This window comes from Eublepharis macularius, chromosome 4 (genome assembly GCF_028583425.1).
Source record: "Eublepharis macularius isolate TG4126 chromosome 4, MPM_Emac_v1.0, whole genome shotgun sequence".
Taxonomy (NCBI): domain Eukaryota; kingdom Metazoa; phylum Chordata; class Lepidosauria; order Squamata; family Eublepharidae; genus Eublepharis; species Eublepharis macularius.
The window spans coordinates 81,513,022-81,534,906 of record NC_072793.1 but is presented as its reverse complement, the minus strand read 5'-3'; the positions used below and the strand labels follow the sequence as shown (position 1 = coordinate 81,534,906).

General features: G+C 40.2%; 1 protein-coding gene across 1 annotated transcript in view; it reads left to right on the top strand.

Moving 5' to 3' along the window:
• Window positions 1-21,885, top strand: part of CAMK2A (calcium/calmodulin dependent protein kinase II alpha) — a 179,236-nt gene that overhangs the window by 144,749 nt on the left and 12,602 nt on the right. The window contains exons 12-16 of the mRNA XM_054975219.1: window positions 3,963-4,005; window positions 5,108-5,116; window positions 8,806-8,846; window positions 13,162-13,194; window positions 14,297-14,345. Of these exons, the coding sequence (XP_054831194.1) occupies window positions 3,963-4,005; window positions 5,108-5,116; window positions 8,806-8,846; window positions 13,162-13,194; window positions 14,297-14,345 (175 nt within the window). The remainder of the gene's footprint in view (window positions 1-3,962; window positions 4,006-5,107; window positions 5,117-8,805; window positions 8,847-13,161; window positions 13,195-14,296; window positions 14,346-21,885) is intronic.

The window sequence follows — 21,885 nt, the reverse complement described above, 5'->3', positions numbered from 1 at the left end:
CATTAGCATATGCAACGCCCCTTGACATCACCGGAAGTGCATCATTAGCACAACTGATTTGTATATGCCACACCCCCTGACATCACCTATCCTGGAGTTTTGGACCCAGTCCTGGCCATTCAGAGCTGAAATTGGGCCCAAAATGGCAAAAAGGGGCTGAAAATTGCTGAAAAGGGGCCCCAAATGATCAGGATCGGGCTGCTGATGAGTGGGAGAGTGATCCACCACCTATCAGATGCCTGATCGGGGCTGTTTTGGTCCCAATCCAGGCTGAAACAGGCCCCAAATGGCTGAGAGTCAAGTGGGCGGGGCCACCTGACACATGACTTCTTTGGGGAATTGCCGGAACTGTGTTCCTGCACGTTCCCCCTCGAAATGAGCCCTGGTTCCTGTTATTGAATGTTTGGCTCTGATACTTCTGGCTACCTTTTAACCCAAGAAAGAAAATGCCTTCCTAGACATCTCTCAGACTTTATATCTTAAAGTTGCACTTCTCCAAATTTTTTGTATAGATCTGTTAGCTTCTGTGAAGAACAAGATCTGTTTCACATTGGCAGTGCTAGTACTATAATGTCATCATATCTTGTACAGAGAGAAATGCTGGGTTACCAGAAATAAGAGATTCTGCTCTATGGTAAAGTCCAGTAATCAGCCATAATAGCTGAGGATGAGAAGATAACACTGATTAATTAAAATCAATCAAACTCCTTAATAAAAAATCTCAAGACAAATTAAAGTTACCTTCTGATAGGACTCATAAAAGCTGCATTCCCTCCACACACTTTCATCGATGTCAGTGGGACTTTCCTCCAAGTGAATGAACTTGGGATCCATGACCAAATTAATTGTTTTCAAGTAATTGGTTCAATTCAGACATAATGTTAAAAATCACAATCAATTTCAACTGTGGCTAATTTGTGAAACCAGGATTCAGCTTTCAGATGATTATTTAAATCCTGGTTTGCCTTGACAAATATTGCCTTGACAAATCATTGCCTTTGCCCTTGTAGACATGGGCACAAACGGAAAAAAAACCCCTGAACACCCTGTTAGTCATTCATTGCCACCCACGAACAACAAACAATGAACAACAAACATGGACGAACATGAACTGTTCCCGGACATGTTCGTTGTCTGTTATTCATGGGGGCCAGAACCCCCCACCCCCCACTTAGTCCCCCTCCCCTCAAATGCACTTACCAGGGGATTCCCCACTGCCGCCAGCTAGTTGATAGTTTAAAGAGCCCTGTCTTGGCAAAAACAGCAGTGTCTGCTGGCAGCTACTTTGAGGGGTTGTCAACTGACCTTCCCAATGTCTAATACCCACCACATTTGCAGGGGACATAGTCCTCACTGTCCTCTGAAGACCCCAAAGTTTCAGAGAGATTGCACCTCGGGAAAGGCATGATCCACAGGTCTCCCCGTTGGCTGTCATTTTCTCTTCACAGTGGCAAAAATGGGACTCTCTGCTGGAAGTACTTTGAAGGGTTAAAGCCAGAAGGAAAGGCAGAAGAAGTTCAGACAGAGTTCAGTCCCTACCGTTGCCAGGGGAATTGAATGAAAGGCCCCAGACTGTCTGGCTTGACGAAAGGCTGACGAAGGCAATGAATGAGGCTTGCAATGACCACCTGTTCATTTAGAATGGGGCATCACGAACAGCTTGTTCACAAACAGCAGATTGGGCTGTTTGTGGGTTTTTTCTGTTCGTAATGCTGTTTGTGCCCATGTCTAGTCACCACTACTTCCTCAAATTCCTTACTGGTATCCTGACTTGCATTGCAGCGTGGATGCACCAGGGAATAAGCCAGGATTCATTCATCATAAGAAACCATCATTAAGACTAAGCCAAGTTCAAACCATGGTTTCAGATCCCAGTTTGACATACCTGAACCATAGTTGATGGCCTGTATTTGGACAATCCCACTAAACACAATTAGTTTTGTTAAATTGTAGCTTCATGTTCCATCTGAAATAAGCCACTGTCTACCTAGTACTATTCTGGAGATAAATTATATTGAATAAGAATAGTATTGATGATATCATAGCTCTTTCCCCAGTATTTATACACTGTAATTCAACCTTACTGGTTTGTGACAATTGTGCACATTTACTAGGCAGAAGGTAACAAACAGTGATCTTTGTTTACTTTTATCCTGTAATCTTTTACTGCCACAATTATGTTAACATGATCTTATTTATATGGTCTCTAACTAGCTTATGGAGCTGACTGGAAGAAATACTTCATGTGTGTGTGAGAGTGGGAAGAAAGAGATGAAGATGTTCTTTCCCACTTCAACTTTTGTTTGGCAATGTTTGTTTTGATAGAAATTTTGAATCAATGTATTGTCAGTGTAATAAATTACTTAACTGTATGTGAGTAAATACTGACACCATCATACTAATGCTGGTCAGCATTCTCACTGCAGCATTCTGTACCAACCGTAGTTTCCAGACACTCTTCAAAGGTTGCCCCCACAAAGAGCAAACTAAAGTGATCTAATCTAGATGTTACCAGGGAGTGGCAAGATCTTACCTACTCAGGAAAGGCTGCAGCCAGCTCACCAGCCCAAGCTGATGGACGGCGCCCTGGCCACCATTGCCACCTGTTTCTCCAACAGGAGGCCAGGTCCAGGAGCACCCCCAGACTGTGGACCTGCTCTTTTTAGGAGAAATAAAATCCCATCCAAAGCAGAAGAAACCTCAAATCCCAGTTCAGTCCTTCTGGCCATCAGTAGCACCTCTGATGTGTTGGGATTAAGCTTCAGTTGATTGGCCCTCACCCATCCTCAAACTACCTCCAGGCATTTGTTCAAGGTTTTCAGTCTCCCTGTCATTTGAATATTGGTGACAACCCAGTCCAGATCTCTGGATAATCTCAGCCAATGGTCTAATGTAGATGTTGAGAAGCATGGGGTCAAGATGAAACCTTGCAAGACCTCATAGGCCAGTGCTTGAGGAGCTGAGTGGTAGTCCACTAGCACCACCTTCAGAATCCTACTTTCCAGGATTCCAGAAGGACTCCATACTCAATGGTATTGAAAGCTGTTGAGAGGTCCAGGAATATCAACAGGGTCACAGTTCCTGGGCTCATCTTCTGGCACAAGTCATCCACTAGGAAAATCTGTTTCAGATCCACAACCAGGCCTAAAGATCCAAACAACTTTAGAACTACTAGGCTAAGGACATCTTTTACTGTATTACAGACAATGGCTCTCGACAGAGTACCTCAGTATTCTACCTTGGTAGACCTATCTATAAAATGGATATGAGGCAACTCCCCAGTCCACTCTTCGACATCTTTGGGGCAACATGCTATGTGAGAGAGATGTGTAGTAGTAGTAGAGATAATGATGGCTCTGGTACCTCTAATGTTGAATTGGTATAGAAATATATGCCACCGATCAGTTTGTGTCTGTGTGTCCAATGTTCTTTTTAAAATCACAGATATAACTAGTTTTGGATACTAGCTGCAATCTTGTGATTGCAAGAAAATAGATTGCTCTTTTGAGGGGAACCCTTTATATTTACTGATATAAGTGAGGTCTAGCTGCTCCTCCTGTCATTAACCTGGAGGTAAGGTAAAATCCCTCTCTATAGCCCCTGATAGAACTCTTGTTAGTTGGTAGTCTGTTTGCTGATGAATGACATCCCATAATGCCACACACACAGAAAGGATACCAGGCCTTCAGAAGGTGGTTAAATTAACCCCTTGCCAGGTGCCACTATATCCAGTGACTTGTTTTCTGCAAACTGTAAGCTGTTTCTATTAATATAATCTCAGAACGATATTCATCATGCCTCTGGAACATGGCCAAAGATGTATCCCTCTGTAGCCCCAGCCTGCTTACTTTTTCCACAGTGTCTTTAAGAGAAATTAAATTGGGGTGGGGGGACGGGATAAGCATGATTTTGAACCCAGTAATGTGTTGTTTTTCTTTTTTCCTGTCTTTTGTGTGTTTCAGGGCGCAATCCTCACTACAATGCTAGCAACCCGTAATTTTTCTGGTAGGTAACACATTTCTATCTGAGTTAAAATTTATTTGCTGCTTCCTGGTTTATTAGATATTAATCTTAGAGTGATGCTGGACATGAAGAGAGAACTCTAAACTTCAGCTCCAAATGGAAAAAAATTGCTGGACAATAATGGACATGGGACCTTGTAATCTTTTGAACATTATATACGCACATTTGTAAGCTGGAAGAAGTGCATTCTAAAATAAATTTAATTCTATCCCATATAGGGTTTGCATTTACTCAGGATATGCAAAAGAAATCTTAAGTATTTTTCACAGGAATTCCCTTAGACTTCCCTTTGGCCTCTTATTACATAAATATAACTTAGATACTCAAGTATGCAAGAAGATAGTGGTCACTGAATCCTATAAAGATTATGTAAATTGAATTGAATACTCAGAGCTCTCAACTATATATCTACTAAAAACCAGGATATTTCATAGAAGACTGTAATAATATGAGGGACTTGATGGTGGAAGGTTCCCTCCTAAAGTCCTGTTTTTTTTTGGTATAGCTTGTATTTTGTGATAATAATTCTTAGGTAGGCCACTACTAAAAAGTAGACTTCAAAAACTGGGGGGAGGGGATCTCATTTTCCCATCCCCCAATATTTCCTCTTTCTAGATCCTGAAAGCTCCCCAAATCTCTCTCCTTTTCCTGCTTCCATCTCTCCTTCCCACTCATCCTACTTTTATCTGCCCCCCCTCCAGTCTTCAGGTTTACCTCGTTCCCTCCCTCTGGGAGCCTCTCCTGGCAAAAGTCTGGCCCAGTTGTGTGGTGCCAGGCTCAGCTGCCAGGCTCAGCCGGATTGTGGGGTGCTGTCCGGACTGGGCCCAGTTGAACAGTGGAGGACCTGCAAGGACTTGTGGGAAGCACCTCACTTTCCCCTGTATTTCCCTCCTGCTATTTCTCTATTTCTGATATATCATTCATATCATTAAATTCTCATTTCTTTCTCTCCTTCCTATACCAACCAACCTATTTTTCATCATCCTCCCATCTTCAGTTATATTTATTTATCTATTTCATTTATCTCCCATCTATCTTCACAACAGGCACCCAAATTGCATACATCATTCTTCTCTCCTTGTAGGGTTGCCAGGTCTCTATACCCTGGGAAGGAGGGTACCTTAAGGCAAAATCCTTCATGCAGTCAAAGTACGCATGCTGTCAGTGCAAATGCAGTGATATCACTCCAGGAAGTGACATCATTGCGCTATCACCGGGTTTGCTTCTGCAGTTTGCACAGGGCCAATTCAGCCCATTGGGAGCCAAAATTGGCCCATACAAAGCAAAGGAACATGTGTGCCACTGGGCAAGATGATGTCACTTGAGGAAGTGATGTTGTTGCACGTGCTGGGGAGCATGCCCAGTGAACACTTGCCCAGGAGGTTCCTTGCCTCCTGGGTCCATTCCCTGCGCCCTTTCCTCTTGCCGGCCAGGTAAGTGGTGGCGGGGGTAGAGTCTGGGAGCCACGTATCCCCTGCCCCTACTGGGGGGACTGACAACCCTATCTCCTCCATTTTACCCTTACACCAATCCTGTGAGGTAGGTTAGGCTGGCCTAAGATCAACTAGTGAATTTCTACAGCAGAGTGGAGATTCAAACCTGGGTCTCCCAGATCCTAGTTTTAAACTATAACCACTATACAACATTGGCTTTCAGTTGACTGAGGTTGGTGCCAGGCCTGCTCCAATGATTCCTTCCTCAAATGCCGAAAAAGGCCTGGAAATGGCTCTTCCCCCTCCCTTGCTTTTTACTGAAAGAAACAAAGGCTTGAAGGCTGACAATGCTGTTGTGGTTGCCTAGCAACAGCAACTGAGGGCATTTGTTCCTCAAAGCTATAAGTGCTGCTTCTTTTATGGGGGGGGGGCAGCTTAATTCCCGCAGTGTTCAGGGTTTTTTTTAGAATTTCAGATTTTTATGCAAATCTGTGGCTTTCTGTAGTTTTTTAAAAAGATCTGTCTTGTCTTGTCCGTTCGCTGGATTTAAGTATCCACAGATGGGGCCATGTTGGGAATTAGCTATATTGATTAGAATCTATAGCTGTGCTTCAGTTTTTCAATTTAATAGTCAGTCTATCCTCATCCAACACAATACAAAATGTATAAATCACATCATAGTAACACGTATCACATAGAATTCAGGTTATTTAATTGTCTAATTGTCAAATGCGGCACAGAAGATGCATGGTTAACATTTTAAGGTTTTTCCTCATGCATACAAAATGATTTGATTGCTAAATTTTCATATTCAATAAACTTTCCACATTACAACTATCTAGTTACACCAAACCCTGTATATTTTAATGTGCCAAGAATAGAAACATATTTTGATTTTATAAACGCAACATTCAAATGACCAGCTGTCTACTTCCAAATTTGGGTGGCAACCTCATAGTCAGTTATGTAGACTAAAGTACAGCTAAGCCAACTTCAAGTTTGGAGCCTTAGTTATAAAGCAATTTAGTTCAGTGTCATAAAAAACCTAGTAATATATAAAATCTTTAAAACAACCCCAGACATTTATATGGTATTTACTAGTTCATTCTATTTCATTCAATTATTGTGTCTATTCAATCCCTTTTTAATTTCATTGGGCATCTTAGAACAGCAATATGTAGGTTAGTGTGGGATAGATGAAAAACATGGGGGAATGACCCCCTCCTGTTAGGTTACCTATCCCTGAATCATGACTTAAATGTATAGTGTCCAGACAGAGATGGCATATTCTTTCCAAAATTCCATGCAGATGATATACAAGGAATGCTATAAGAGGCAGGCATTTAGTGTGAGTCATACATTCTGTAGCTCAGGGGAGGAGGACTGAGGAATGCTTGCTTCTTAAATAGAAAGTTATATAATTTTTAAAAAAGATTCTAAGAAAAAGTGCTGTTTCTCACGTATAGAATCTCACATTCTGGAGTTTGGTTTTCATTAAACAATACCCAGCAAGCTTTCCTGCAACCCTCTGTTCCCTCCCCATCCTAGCTATGCAGTATGACAGCTAGTAGAGGTAAAATGTCCAGCTTCAAGGTAATTGTACACTAGGGCCATAAATCATTGCACAGTTAGGTACATTTATCTCCATTATTTTAAGGGACATGCATAACTAACTGTGTGTGTTGACTGTAGTCTAGCTATAATCTAGCCACTTATTAATGTATTCTAAAAAGTCATATTTTCAATAAATGTATAGCAATCAGCAGCCAATTATTTTCTTCTCATACAACCTTTTCCCCCTCACATGATCATCATAGCTTGGTAGTACATTAGTAGTTTAAATTACTGATGATACAAGATGAGATTTCTGTTTGTGCTTTAGAGACAAAGCTGTTGTGTAGACAAGTGATTTATGATCAAAATACATAGCCAGAGTGAGAGTGAGATTATAGGACAGGATTATAAGCAAGATGAATATCTGATTGGGATAGGGGAAATTACAAAAAAAAAATCACATGTTACATTTGTTCCCTACACTAAAGAAACTTCTGTGTAGGAAATCATGCACAATTTCAGCATATAGCCTCAGATGTGACACTCACACATTTGTGGCTGACTACATGCAATGAGAAATCAGGATTCGTTGCATTTTCTTATTGTGTGTACATGCACTGAGTTACTCATGTCTTAGTCTTATATGTGATATACTTAAGTGTAAATTAAACAAAATATAAATCCAAGATGGTTAAAGAATGAGACTGTATTGTTTATTGAATGGAGAGGTCAGGTTAATTAGAGATTTGTTGGGAGAGGAACATTATGAAGTTCAGAAACCAAGATGGATGTTCACCAGAAGATGCCTGAGTAGTTAAAGAACTGTAGCTGTAAAAATGGAAGAGTTCATTATTAGCTTAACATTCTTGGTGTGGCAAAGGAAAGACTAGGAAATTCAAATCTTCATCCTTTATTGGTCTTCTCTTCCCTACATCCTGAGAAGTCCAGAGTCTTTTCATGACCAGAGCAGTGTTTGTTACAGACAACTGGATTATCTGGTTCTGCCTAGAAGCTGTACTTGGACCAAGCATGCATGTGCTACCTCACTTTACTTGTTCAGAATCTCTTTGAAGGCAATAGCAAGAAGAGGGAGGGAGTGTGAGAGGGCTGCAGTCCCTGGAGAATAGGCTAGGTCTGAGATAGTGACAGTGGGGGCATAGGGATGGGATGTCTGCTTTTCATCATTGTCAAAATGTAGGCTGCAGCTGTCAGGATGTCATAATTGTAGCACATGACCCCTGCCAGCATGGGGGGCTAAAATTAGCAAGAGAGGCTGAGCGTGCAAAAGTCAGGCAGGCAATTGCATGCTGCTGTTGGCTACAGTTGAACCATTAGCATTCACACCAGAGGCTGTAAAGCAGGGCACGCAAAGGGGGGCATAGGGCAGGACAAGCCATGTAGTTAAAAGATCCTTGAGTTCTATCAGGAAGAGTAAATTGTCAGAGAATGTGTCTTCAGGTCCCTTCTCTTTCCATTTCTGGACTTTGTTTTGGTTTTTTCAAAGATTTGAGTGTTCAAGAGTATAAGTGGCTGTGGCTTTTCTTATTCACATTGGAGGATCCAAGTAAGAAAACTTCAACGTTTAAGCTTCAGGGACTTTTGAGACAGACTGCACACACAGCTCTGGATTGTAAAGTGAATTTACACCCTATAGAGGAGACAGCAGTGAGGAATCTCTGATCATCGGTTCCTGTCTTCTGCTTCTCTTGTCCAACTTCCCTCATGTTGCTGTTTCTTAGCCTGCTCATTCTGGTACCTTGCCTGGTCCTCTTGACATGGTACTTTTTCTCCACAGGAGGGAAAAGTGGTGGTAACAAGAAGAATGATGGTGTGAAGGTAAGTCTCCCTCATTTCTGGCTTATATAGCCACTAGATTGCTTGCCTTCAGGAAGGCCTGCTAGAGGGTCCCAGCGTGGCCCTGGGCCTTGTATTAATGGCACATTGCTAATGTTATATTGGTGGGTTTCTTGCACCATCCTCTTCTCATTTTAAGAGACATTTCCTCATTAACTGCATTTCCTACAAGACAGCAGAAGTGAAAATATAAGCATTACTTTTATTTAGGTAAAATTTGCAGTACTGAGAGGAAGTAATGGCTGTCCTACCTCATGCTTGGTTTGATTGGTTTCTTCATATTACAGAATGAAAGAGAAAAAGAGGGCTGAAAGGAAAAAAGTTAAAAGGACAGTTCTGGAGAACTAAACCAGGCTTTGATATTGTTCTTTGTGAATCATAGGTATATCCTAAGAATCCTCCCAACAAAGAACTCCATCCTATTGACTTTTCAGAAGTTGGAGGAAATACTTTGAACAGAGTCAATTCAAATATTTGTAGGCCAAAGTGATACAGCCTCCCTGTGTGACTCTAAGAGCCAAGCTACAAGTGACAAATGACACTTGCCTGGCAAGTGAACAGATTCACGTGTATTCCTCCCTGTTCACTTGCCATTCACTTGCTCTCCACAAGTGAATGGCAAGTGAACAGGGAGGAATACACGTGAGTCTGTTCACTTGCCAGGCAAGTGTCATTTGTCACTTGGCTCTAAGCAACAATGATCTTGGTATGATCCTTCAGTCCATTTTTAGGAGTGTATCACTTTAGAATGCAAGGAGACCACCTTCTTGATGGATTATCTTCTTATGTGGGGTCACTATCAAGCAATTGTTCCTTCCATTTTGCGGTGGTATAGTCTTGTGAGAGAGTTGTACCACATGCCCTTCTGATCATTTGGATAGGCTCTAGGGCATTTCTAATCCAACACAAGGGGCCGTGAGAGGTAAGACAAACTGAAAGACTCTTCATCTGGAAGAGAGGGAGATGGGATGGGGAGTGAGGGCAAGGATCTCTCTTAGTTCATTAGGATACTGGCTTAGACATTTTGGTCAGTGGTCAGAAAACAAACTCTTTTTTACTGATAGTTATGATTTTACTAGAGTTCATGAGACCGGCATATTAGTATGGTAAATGTAAACAGTATTTGAAACCATGGAGAAAAAATGGAACAGGTGGGAAAATGCAGGAAGTTCTAATTCTGTACCAGTCACAGTTTATCCTGTAGGTGTTCTATAACTCAGTTCATTAGCTTTCTTGAGCTGTGGAATAATGGATAAACAGTTTTTCTCCCTCCAGTGACATTACCCATTCTCGCAATCAGTTCTGAAATATTTGTAAAATTTGAACATGGTTCTGTGCTAACATAACCACATTTTTTTCCTGGAAGCCAAGGCGAAGCATTCTGAAAGGGTGGCAGGCTGGCAACTCGTTCCCTGTGCCAGGTTATCCTTTGGTGTCCGGGGATGTGGGAAATTAATTCTGCATTAAAGAATATTTGTTACTTGAAGAATGCAGAAGCTGACAAGAGGGTTTCCTGGCCAAAGACATGTATACTGGCCTACCAGATTATTCCCTTCTGCCACTATCTCACTCCATTTCATCTCAGAGACACCACAGAGGACCAAATTCCATCCCCGAAGTCTGAAGGATGAAGCTGCCGGCTGGTTTATCTGCAGATTCTCATTTTTGCTTTTTTGATGTTACTATTCCTTTGGGGGAGGTGGTGGCTGTTTTAAATATATGGTGAAAAAGATCTTGGGCCTTGGTTCACAGCCACAAGGTTAGTGTGACTTTCTGAGGAAACTCACTGATGTCACCATCTTATGTTAACAAACTGACACCAAAGAACCAATCTGCAATTTTTTGAGGTGTTGTTCCATTTCTGGGCAATGGCAATGGGTCAGTTGTGGAAAGCAGTTTGTTCTACTTTCATTAATTCTTACTATTATAAATAAATATCTTGTATACTACTTCCGTAGAGCTGGAAACTTCTTGTCTGGGGAAACTAAAAGAAATGGAAGATCCTTTCCCACTCTAATCTTTCCCACAATATGCCCCTATGTCTTATTGACAGAAGACGGTGTCCCTCCTTCAGCCAGTGGGTACACAATGATTTCACTGCCCTGTTTGGTGTCACATCCTGTTACATTGTAAATGAATGCAACCACTGCCCATATCACATCCTGTTATGTCCTAAACTAATAAAGCCACTGCCCTATGTTACATCTTTTTATTGTGTGTATGTTCCTACTTTAATGGGGTCACTGCTTTTATGTTGTGTCATGTTGCGTCTAGTTGCTCTTACAATTACTGTCCAGTAAGGTTTGGTGGACAATTTATTCTTGCATCTTTTGAGGTTCTAAATCAATGTAGTCATCATACATCTAAGCCTAGTAAACTCCATCATGTGGAGCGTAAGTGCTGATGCTACTAATAGAGTCAGCTCTTTCTCTTGTTACCTTTAGAGAAGAAGATTCAGGGAGGCTAGCTGAAGATGTCATATGATGCAGCAAACAAGGTGCAGTAGGGAGGATTACCAAGTGATAATGGACATTGCTTGTTTGACTGTAGTTCTGCTTGTAGCAAATAGCCTTTGATCTCAACAGGGATGTGCACATGTTTGATACCTGTTGTCAGTAAAGAGATGGGTTAAGGTAGAGATATATTTATGACTTCTGTAGTGTGTGTATACTGAACTTATTTTGCTGGTGCATTTTCCAGATCTTCTACTTTGTTCCTGCTTCCTTTAATGTCTTGTCAGCATCAAAGAAAGACATACTGCCATAGTATTACGGTAATAGTTGAAGGAAGAATATAGTATTGAGATGTCCAAACCATTGTAAATAGGGTAGAAGTAAGTGGAGTGCAAAAGTGAAAAAGGAAAGAAAATGGATTTGAGGAATACCAAATATGGATCATCTGCAGGAGGTCAGCAGTGTTTTGAGTGTATTTTAGGAATCTTACATAAGGTGTATTTGTATATTAAAGTATTACACTGAGAAAACTCCATCGTGAATCAAAGTCTTAAATACTGGACTATTTCCAGGATTCCTGCTGTATACTATTCAGTACCACTCTGTGGCTCAGAACAAATTCTTAGGCCATGTCCACATTGCAAATAAACTTGCTTCCATCTTTTTTGGGCTTGTTTCAGGTTTTGATTTATCACTCTTAGTATAAATAATATGAATCTGGCACTCTCCTCCATAGAGCAGTTACCTTTGGTAACTGGGGACTGATCTTAGGAATACATACTGATTTGTCATCCTGTTAGGTTATTTCCCATGTTTTGTTCTCTAATAAGATGGGAAATAGTATAATTCCTCTTCTGTTTTCTGCTTGTATAAATTATTGTTGAGCCAGTTGCTCAGATAGAGAAGTTGTCACTTAGCATTGGCACACAAGGTTTGGTTTAAGTCTGCTTCTGCATTTTAAATATTTCTAATAAAGCCTTGTAAACCACTCCTTTTGAAATAGTGAGCAAGGGTATCATCTCTCTCATCAGATCTGAACGGCTATCTTAACTATTTTCTTCATGGGGGAATTTTTTTTCCTGAGAAAATTTACTCATCTCAAACTTGGTGCAATATACAGCACTGTAACTGTGGACTACATCTATGATCAGATCCTTTGGAAGATTTTTGCTGATGGAAGCAGGAGACAATTTTTTTTCTGATTTCCCCCTTTCTAGAGAGTCCCTTCTCCCCCAGATGCAGCATTTCAGGCGGTATTTTGAGCTAGTGGAAGGAGCATGCAAGGAAGTTGCACTTTGCTGACTGAAATCCTTCCATCAATGGACAATTTTCAGCAGAAGCTAAGCCTTGGTGTATATTTAATCAGGTCTCAAAATGTAATTACTAGTTTAGAAGTCTATGATGTGATGAGTTTTAGAAATTTAACTATAATGAGGCTTGGCTCATTATAGGCTTGGCTGGAATTCAAAAATCACAGGATTAAGAATTAATTGTACAATTTGAGCTCTGGACAGTATCGGGATGTCAAGAATCAGAAAGATTTCAAAAAATGGAGAAGCGAATGGGTTCAAAGTTAAAATAGCAGAAAGTGTAGCCAAGCAAGTCTGATGGAATTATCAGTTGTGTGTGAGAGTTAGATTGGCACATTTTACACTGTGATTGGTTTTCCTGAGCTGTAGACACAAAACTCTTGTGTTAAGGATCAGATTTATCCACAAATTCTTCATCTCTCTAAAAGGTTCAGTTCAGAAAGATCAGGACCCACTACATCCCATGTTCTGCTCCCTTCCTTCTTTCTCACTCTGTGTCTCTTCTTGTCCCATCTCTTCTCCTTGTTTTTCCAGAAAAGAAAGTCCAGTTCCAGCGTTCAGTTAATGGTGAGTGTCCTTTGTCTTCCTCAATGCAGATAATGTTGGGCCTTTCAACATGTTCCAGCCTTCCCTGTTTTTGGGACTTACTTTTGAGTGATGGAAAGTAGGGTTGAAGGTAACACTTTCTGAACAGTGTCTCCCCTACAGATCCTATGAACAGGGATGGCTGCTGCAGAATGATAGTTGAAGCCCAAAAGCACTGAGAACCTAATTCCAGTTTCTAGTGAAAGGTTCTCCATGGAACTTCTCCTTTAGCAGGTCTGCAAGCTGCATCAGCCAAGGAACCATGAAAGAAAATGCCATCTTATATGGCTCTGCTGGAACTATACAGTCACAGGAGACCAAACAGCTGACGGCCTTGGTCAACCTGCCACTTGTGATTGTGGGTAACATGTAAATAAGCTTCTGGTGGGATGAACTGATTGACCCATGAATCTTGTTCAGTTAATTGAGTTGTCTTGGTGAGAAACTTGGAGAATTAATGGATCTCTTTCTCTGCATTAATTTGTGTACCATTCGGCTATTTATGGAAGGAGATGTGTGTCAGCCTTTGGTGGTCCATGTGGGTCTTGGAACCCCTCTTTGTTTTATTGTACATTTCTTTCTTTACTATGCAGTCAATGTGATTTCTTTCACTCCTGCACAACCCCCCTCACTCTCTCATTCTAGCTCCCTCTTTGTTAATTTGTACATTCCTCTCCTGATTGTACAGTCAACATGGTGTCTTTCAGTCTTACACAGCCCCTCTTGCCCCTTTTAGTTATTATGGTAAGAGACTTCAAGCCCCACTCCTGCTGGATCAATTTCGTACATCACTGCAGTAGACTAATGGAAGAAAGGTGAATCCATTTCTACAAGATTCTTCACAGTTAGATGTATTGGTTATTCATGATTTAAAAGCTGTGACAAGTATTATAGTTACAAAACAAGAGCTGTTGTTACTGATAAATTACTGATTAGTGTTTTTTTTAATCTGATACTTACCTTGTTTTTGTCCCTTTGCAGTGATTGGTGTTCTGGGGTGGAGCTAGGTGACAGGTGACCAAATGGACTTTCTGAATAAAGGGTGGGTCTTATTTTGCTTCTCTCCTGTCCATTCTTTGTTCAGGAATCTTCAGAGAGCACAAACACCACCATTGAAGATGAAGACACCAAAGGTATAGTATGCAATTCTGGCAATACAAAAGTTGATCTCAGGGTCACCCTTTTGAATTTTAATATGCATATTTTGCAAAAAAGTTGATCAAAACTATGAACCCTTAAGTAGTTTTCAGTGTCAAACTACAGAAGAGCTATTCAAAAACGTAAGTTTCAAAATCTGTTTCTGAATTCTCAGAGAGACCATTTGTTTTGCATAAGAAAATCTTGAGAAGTGTAAATATTAGATCTTATGTCGGTTCCTAAAGAATTAAATTCATATTCACATTCATCTTCAATGCTCAAAAATTCCTGTGGAATAATATTGTTATTATAATTACAATTAATGAATTAGCAATCCTGCTGCAACCAGGTACCATGTGGAACCAGTGGAACACATGATAAATTCCCCCGCCAATGCCTCATCGCTTTGATAGCTGGCAGCACTGATGTGCATACTAGCCATATGCTACACCCATCCCATGTGGTTCCCACTTGCACATGTAATTGATGCAGCATGACGACCAGATCATATGGAAGCAGCAACTGGCCTATTGCAGGAATTTCTGTGTGTCACTGTGATTAACAGTTAATATAAGTAGGTGAGTATAAGAGGCATTCTCTATGCATCCTATACATGTTTCCAACAGTCACCCATACTGTCCTTTGAGCTTGATCAGTACTTGCATTTCTTTGAAGCAAACTTTTAGATTTTATGATGGAGTCAGGGACGTATTATTCAAAAGACTGTAGCCTAGAGGCCCTGCAGAGATTACCAGCCCATCAATTTTTTTGCTTAGGCACACCCTCACATAAATTACAATGGCCGTTTCCACACGGCTCCCCGCTGCTCGTAACAACCCAGAAGATTGTGCGAAAAACGTGGAAGATCGCGTTTTCTCGCATGAGATTTGCACGATGTCACATGACGTCGCACAAATCTCATGCAAGAAAACATGTGGAAACAGCCAATTAATTGATTCTCTTATATAACCTCTATTAATGATATAATTAACTACTTCCTTATTGAAGTGAAACAAATTGTCTCTTATAGTAAAACGATTATCCATAAATTATATATTTTTAATAAATAATAAAAATTGTATTCACTTCAAAATATTACAGAATTGAACAATTATACCCCCAAAATGTGCTTTTTTGAAGAGTTCTACTTCTGCAAAAAAAATATTTTAAAAATTGTGAATAGAATTCTTCAGGAGACCCTCAAAATGGATATAGGGCTATGTACTGCTGGCTAGTACCTACTGTACCAGGGTCAGGCTGTCAGCTGTAATGGGGTGAAAGACTGAAGTGCGAGAGTGGGCCCAAAATACCTGAAAGTCAAGGGGCCTGGCCATGGGTTAACACGTCCCTGGATGGAGTTGGGCAGGATAGATTAAATTTTGTTTGTGGAGAATGATGGCTGGAACAGAGGGAGAATTATCAGAGACTGGACCTGACCTCATCCTGAGAAGATGGTCTGAGAAAAAACTTCAGGAATAAATGTCTCTAACCTGAAGGAAGACCACCAGCTTCAGTCCCATGGGTGATTAGTGTACATAAGCATCAGTCTGAAGAAAATGAAGAGAAGACAGAGAAAGCTATAATTTTTTTAAACAAATATTTGACCAAGTTGTTCACCAAACTTGATGTTCAATATCCATGTTCGCCCTTTGGCTTGATGGAATTTTCTTGGCCTTCCTGTCTTCCATCTGTCTTATCCAACTACTTGAGCCCCTACTCTAATTTGCTCAGAATTTTCTGGAGCAAGATTCATGCCATTTAGATATTCTGTTGATGCCGGGTATTGACAGTATTTAAATAACCTGATTCTTCTACCCACTGAGCAACCATTAACCCTTTCCCCCCTTTTCCCTTTTCATCTTCTCCGTATCTCTTCAGAAGTACTTTTTATCTCCTCATTTTAAATTACCCTTTGAGACGAACCTAAGGAAATCTGTGACCCCTTGATACTTCCTGTTACTTGACAGGGCCAGTGTTCCAATAATAGCCTAGGAAATAATTTCTCTCTGTTAATTTGTAAAGTCTCTCCAATGAAAAGAACTCATCTGCTGTAGTGATGAACTTTGACCTCACATTTAGTTAATTGAAAATTTGCTCACTGGGAATAACTCATGATGAGGGAATGGAAGGAATATGTCTCTCTGTGGGTGGTGAAAATTAAAAAGACAGAAGTATTGCAGACAAGTCCTTCTCAAATACACACAGGATTTTATTAACTACTTTGTTTCTTTAGCATAAGAATTTAAAGTTATACAGTGTGTCTAAAATAGAATCTTATTAATGAGCACAGCAGAATGTTTTGGCAAAACTTTTTGGAAGATTCATTTCACAGGGTGCGTTGCAGGGTTTTTGAGATTACAGCCCTTTGCAGGTCTAACAAGAATAGAATTGAGGAACAGAACAGAATGGATCTTTCCTGAATTTTGCATTATCTGGTTGTCTTTTTGCCTCCCAGTGGATAAACATGGATACAGAAGTGTTTTCTATGTTTCTTGTTTAAAACATAACAGCTGTCACTTCAAGGCAGGTGACAGTAACGCAAGGAGTTAATTTAGCATGTTTATTCATCCTTTGGCTAAGGAAAAGGCCGGAAGGCTGTTAATATTTTTTTTTCATTTAATTGAGGTACAACCCATACAATCTGAGAAAAAGATCACCTGACATTCACAATTTAATGTCTGTTCAGCCTTGTGGAAATAATAATCTTTCTGGTAAACAAGGCCCAAAGCTTGGTATTATAGTAATTAAGGGCCAGTAACACATTATGTGCAAACATATGTAACCAAGCCCCAGTGCTATTTGTTGTTTTGGGAGGGGGGAGTAGAAAAGCAGTTTATGGGGGGCAGATTTTTACATACAGAAGAAGAAGTAGGAACTTAACCTTTCTTCCACCTGCTGTTTCCTTGTTTCAGATCTCCTCAAGAGATTTCAAAATGTATGTATTTTGAACTCTGAGGAAGAAGGAAGCTATTAGGGGAAGATTTGGATGGTAGAACTGGCAGGCTAGGAAACAGTTAAAACACATACTTCATTCAAAATTACCCTTAGTCTGTTTTTTTTAAGGGGGGAAACCCTCATATTAGAGTTCTGTTATCAACATTTGTTCACTATTTGTATTTATCCACAAAGTGGATTTTAATCATATGAAATTGGCTTTTCAGCCATACCTACACTCAGAATTCCAGTAGGAACCAGTGGGAAACTGGTAACCAGTGGGAGGTGGGGGAGGCAGCAGGTACTCACCTGTCTTCTTCGTGCACATGTGTGCCAACCAGCACACGCACAGCTCCAGGTAATAACGTCACTTCTGGAGTGACCAGGAAGTGATGGAGTCACACCAGGGCTGATGTTTTATGACAATTGTTAAAGAATTGGCCCTGGCACAATGTCATCACTTCTGGGTCACACCAGAAGTGATGTCATTGACCAGAGGTGCATGGGTGCCCATTTCCTTGGTCTGCCTTCTCCCACTGATCAGCTGGCAATTGGTGGGTAGAGGCAGGAATCACCAGGGAATTGCCCACCATCAGCAGGTACCTAGCAAGGCTACCTACACTATAATAGGCAAAATAACTTTGAGTATGTAATTTGGGCTTTCCCCCCTATGTATAGAGAGGTGTGTGTGTGTGTGTGTGTGTGTGTATAAAAGAGATATAAGAGATATATATATAAGAGATGTATGTATGGAATAGGGAATACCACATCAATTGTGAGGCTGCCTGGCTCATCACATTTGGGCTCAACATGCACCTTGAGGCAGGGGTACCTATCACATCGTATTCCTCCCTTTGCCCACTGCCATCTTCAGCTGCCTCGAGCCCTTCATTTATTCTCTTTTGCACAGAGCTAAAGAGTGCTGTCTCTTTAATCTGAGTCTGCAGGCCTTTCCCAATTTGGGGTCAATTCCTAAAGGATCAGCCCCTCTGAGACACTGTCACTTCCATTTTGAACCAGAAGTGATGTCATTTCAAGCCCCACAGAGCATGAGAGCACTTTGCACACATGCACGGAGGAGGAACCGGCAACCCTTCTCGTTTCCAGCCACCTCTGTCCCGTGGAATTAAGGTAGGGGGGGGGGGACCTTGCAACCCTGTCTCCATTGCCTGGTCCTCTTTCCTTCCAGTCCCAGACTTTCTCTTCCTTGAGAGCTATCTCTGCTCCTTCTTTGATTGAGCCGCCTGTCTCCCCTGTGCCTGCCCTTGACAGTCTCCTTTCCTTGCAGTCCTTCCCCCTTTCTCCCAGCTGGGCCTGCCTTTTTATCAGGTTCCTGAGTGAGAAAGAGGAAGATATAAAAATGCTTTATACACACTAACATCTAATTTTTTAAAACAAAATTAAAATAGCCCTTTGGTTGGTGAATTATTAGTAGCAGAGAATACATCATCTAATTTCTTCTTATTATAAATTAAATATGTTTTCCTTGTATCATTATTATATTCACTATAAAGTTTGGAAAATACTCTCCTGCTTATAGGGTGGTTGTCTTCTTACATGAACTGATAATACTTTCAAAATTAATGTTGCTGCTTTTAAATCTACTAGTAAAGATTTCCTTCTCTGTCTGTAGCTCGAATGTTGCCTTTTTAAGACTTCAATCTGTTTGTTGTTGTTTAATGGATCCAGAAATATCAATGTATCTCTATAGGACTCTTGATTTCTACTCAAATCATCTCTTTATTCTCCTGCTAGTTATCCAAGGACTACCAGCCTCCAAATGGGGCTTGGAGATCTGGGATTACAACTGATTACAGACTACATAAATCAGTTCCCCAGGAGAAAATGGCTGTTTTGGAGGGTGGCCTCTATGGCAACCCCCCCCTTCCCAAATTCTGCCCTCCCCAGGCTCTGTCCCCATATCTACAAGAATTTCCCAATCCAGAGTTGGCAACCCTAAGTTATCCTGAGTCTGTATTGTATCATCATCTACAAATACTTTGCTTACTGTACATATCCTGCAAATTTTCCAATATATCTATTTTCTTCTTCAGCTTCATAAACCACTGTAATATTCCCTTGATAAAATAATAATAAATTATATTCCCAGTGTCCTTAATTCATCTGTTTATCTTTTAAATTCCCTTCATTTTCTTTGGGAGCTATACTAAGCAGCTCTGTTCAGAAGTAATTCCCATTTTATTCAATGGGGCTTGCTCCCAGGAGAACATTCTTAGGATTGCAGCCTTTATGTTCTGGAGTTGTGGTGGTGGTGGAGAGTGGCATCAAGTCATAGCTGACTTATGGTGAGTGACTCCTGGTGAGATTTTCATGGCAAGAGACTAACAGAGGTGGTTTGCCATTGCCTGCCTCTGCAACTTTGATCTTCATTGGAGGTCTCCCATCCAGTTCCTAACCAAGGCTAGCTCTGCTTAGTTTCCAAGATTTGACTAGATCACGCTTGGCTATCAAGATATTTTCCTAATAAAAGAAATAACAGGTTATGAAGTACCCTTTGATATTAAGCTAATTTTTCTAAATCAATGGGACAACATGGATATCCCAAGCATTAGGAAAGAATTAATTAATGACCTCCTAATGGCTGGAAAATCCCTTTTGGCAGCTAACTGGAAGTCCCCCAAGATCCCATCTATCGACAGTTGGTTTTCCAGAGTCTGGGATTATTATATCCAGGAGAAGGTTTATGATTCTATTTATATATCTCAGCATTTTCCAAAAGAAACTGATTTCATGACAAAATGGCTCCCTTTCTTTGACTACTTATTAACCAATGATATACACCCTCCAAAGCATTTACCGTTTGTCTCATGGTGTTTCTGAGCAGTATGTTAGGTTCCATACAAACTGTAAAGAACCTCCCTCTCTGCTTAGGTATATTGCAATTCTCTAAGCAAATTTTCTTTTTCCTTTGTTAATATTATATTTGAAAACTGGTAGTATATTATAAGCTATCTGTTTTTTCTTGTATTATAGTTGACTTTAATATTGTGTAATTTGTTTTCCTGTTTACGCATTGTATGTTGTTTTTTAAAGTTAATAAAAAGTTTATTTTTTTTAAAAAAAGATATTTTCCTAAGTTAATGTTAATGTCAGCCAAAGAGAAGAAGATCTTTAATTTTTGGAGTACCTTCTCTGCGTTGTTTCAGAGGCTTTGATTTTGCTTGAAAGTTACCACATTCTAGCCAGAATTTCCAGGGACACAACTGTTATGCGCAAACTTTGCGCTTCTGTGGTATCTTTCTCCCTTTGACCAACCACAATAAAAAATAAAATCAGGGAGTCCTGTTTGAATTGGAGTAAAATGGACTGTTTAATTAAATGGTGGATGAGTCCTTTTTTTTTTTACACAGAAGTAGACAGTCTCCTTATGTGCAAAGCTCATCAAAACTACAATAGGAATGCAAAGCAATTAATACCTCAGGTTAATTATAATAATATTTCAATATTCTAATATTTGTTAACTTATTGGTTCGTAAGGTATCTAGGGTCAGTTCTGATTTGAAGACGCAATTCTGGGTCAGCCCCCTACTTGGGGGAATTCCAATTCTTGCAGCTTCTTATCTTGTCCTCATTTTGGAAGGACACCTTCTACTCTTTTGCCCACTTCCTTTTGCCACTGTTACCTTCTACGGCACCATGAAGTCTCAATCTGGCAGCCTTGGGGCCTTCAGATAACTGAAGTCCATGAGCAGAAAGGAATGTTTCCCCCATTTCTGCCCTTTCTCCCAGTTTTGCAGCCTTGAGGGAGATAATGCCACAGGTGGCCGACCCAGCTTGCTGCATAAATCAGTTTTTACAAAAGGCTCTCTGGTATTGATTCCCATTGGAATCTTATAGAATAATATAACATATGTGAAATGTTTTTATAAGTGCATCTCTACAAGCAGTATATTTTTTAGTCAGCATACATTCTTCTCTGTTATTCTTGTTTCAAGTGTCATATTCTTACAGGTTGCATTACAAATACTACATTGGCTCCTGAGCATAGAAAAAGTGCAAGGCATGTAATATTGAAAGGCACAGAAGTAGTATATAAAATCCCTTTCTTCAAATCTATATCCATCACAGCTGACAGGATCAAAAAGAACTAATTGTATGTACAAAATCTATACCAGTGGTATTATTTGTGTCAGCTCCTGTCACTTCCATAAATAAATTGACCACAATTTCTATCTACTTCTTCAAGAATACCCTTCAAAATAATATTGTTTTTAATATTATTTATTTCTTAAGATAAGTCTAAATTCTCTTCTTTCTCGAATCTTCTCCCAGTTTACCCACCAATTTCCCTGTTTTTATAGTTTGCTATTTAAATCTTACTTTCTCCCTGTTGTAGAGCCAAATTCTCTAAACTCCTAATTCTGTTTTCTTGTTCTAATACCTTACCTTCCAGACAGCAGCTCTGGTATCCACATTGCTTTCTACCGCATTCCAAATCTTATCCATCTTATCACAAATCTCAGACTGAAGCAAATTCAATTCTCCTTTCAATATAGACTTAACCTCATTCATTGAAATGCTTCTCCAATCTTTAATTTCATCTGTATGTTTTTCTTTGCCCTGCTAAGCTCTCTTTTCTTG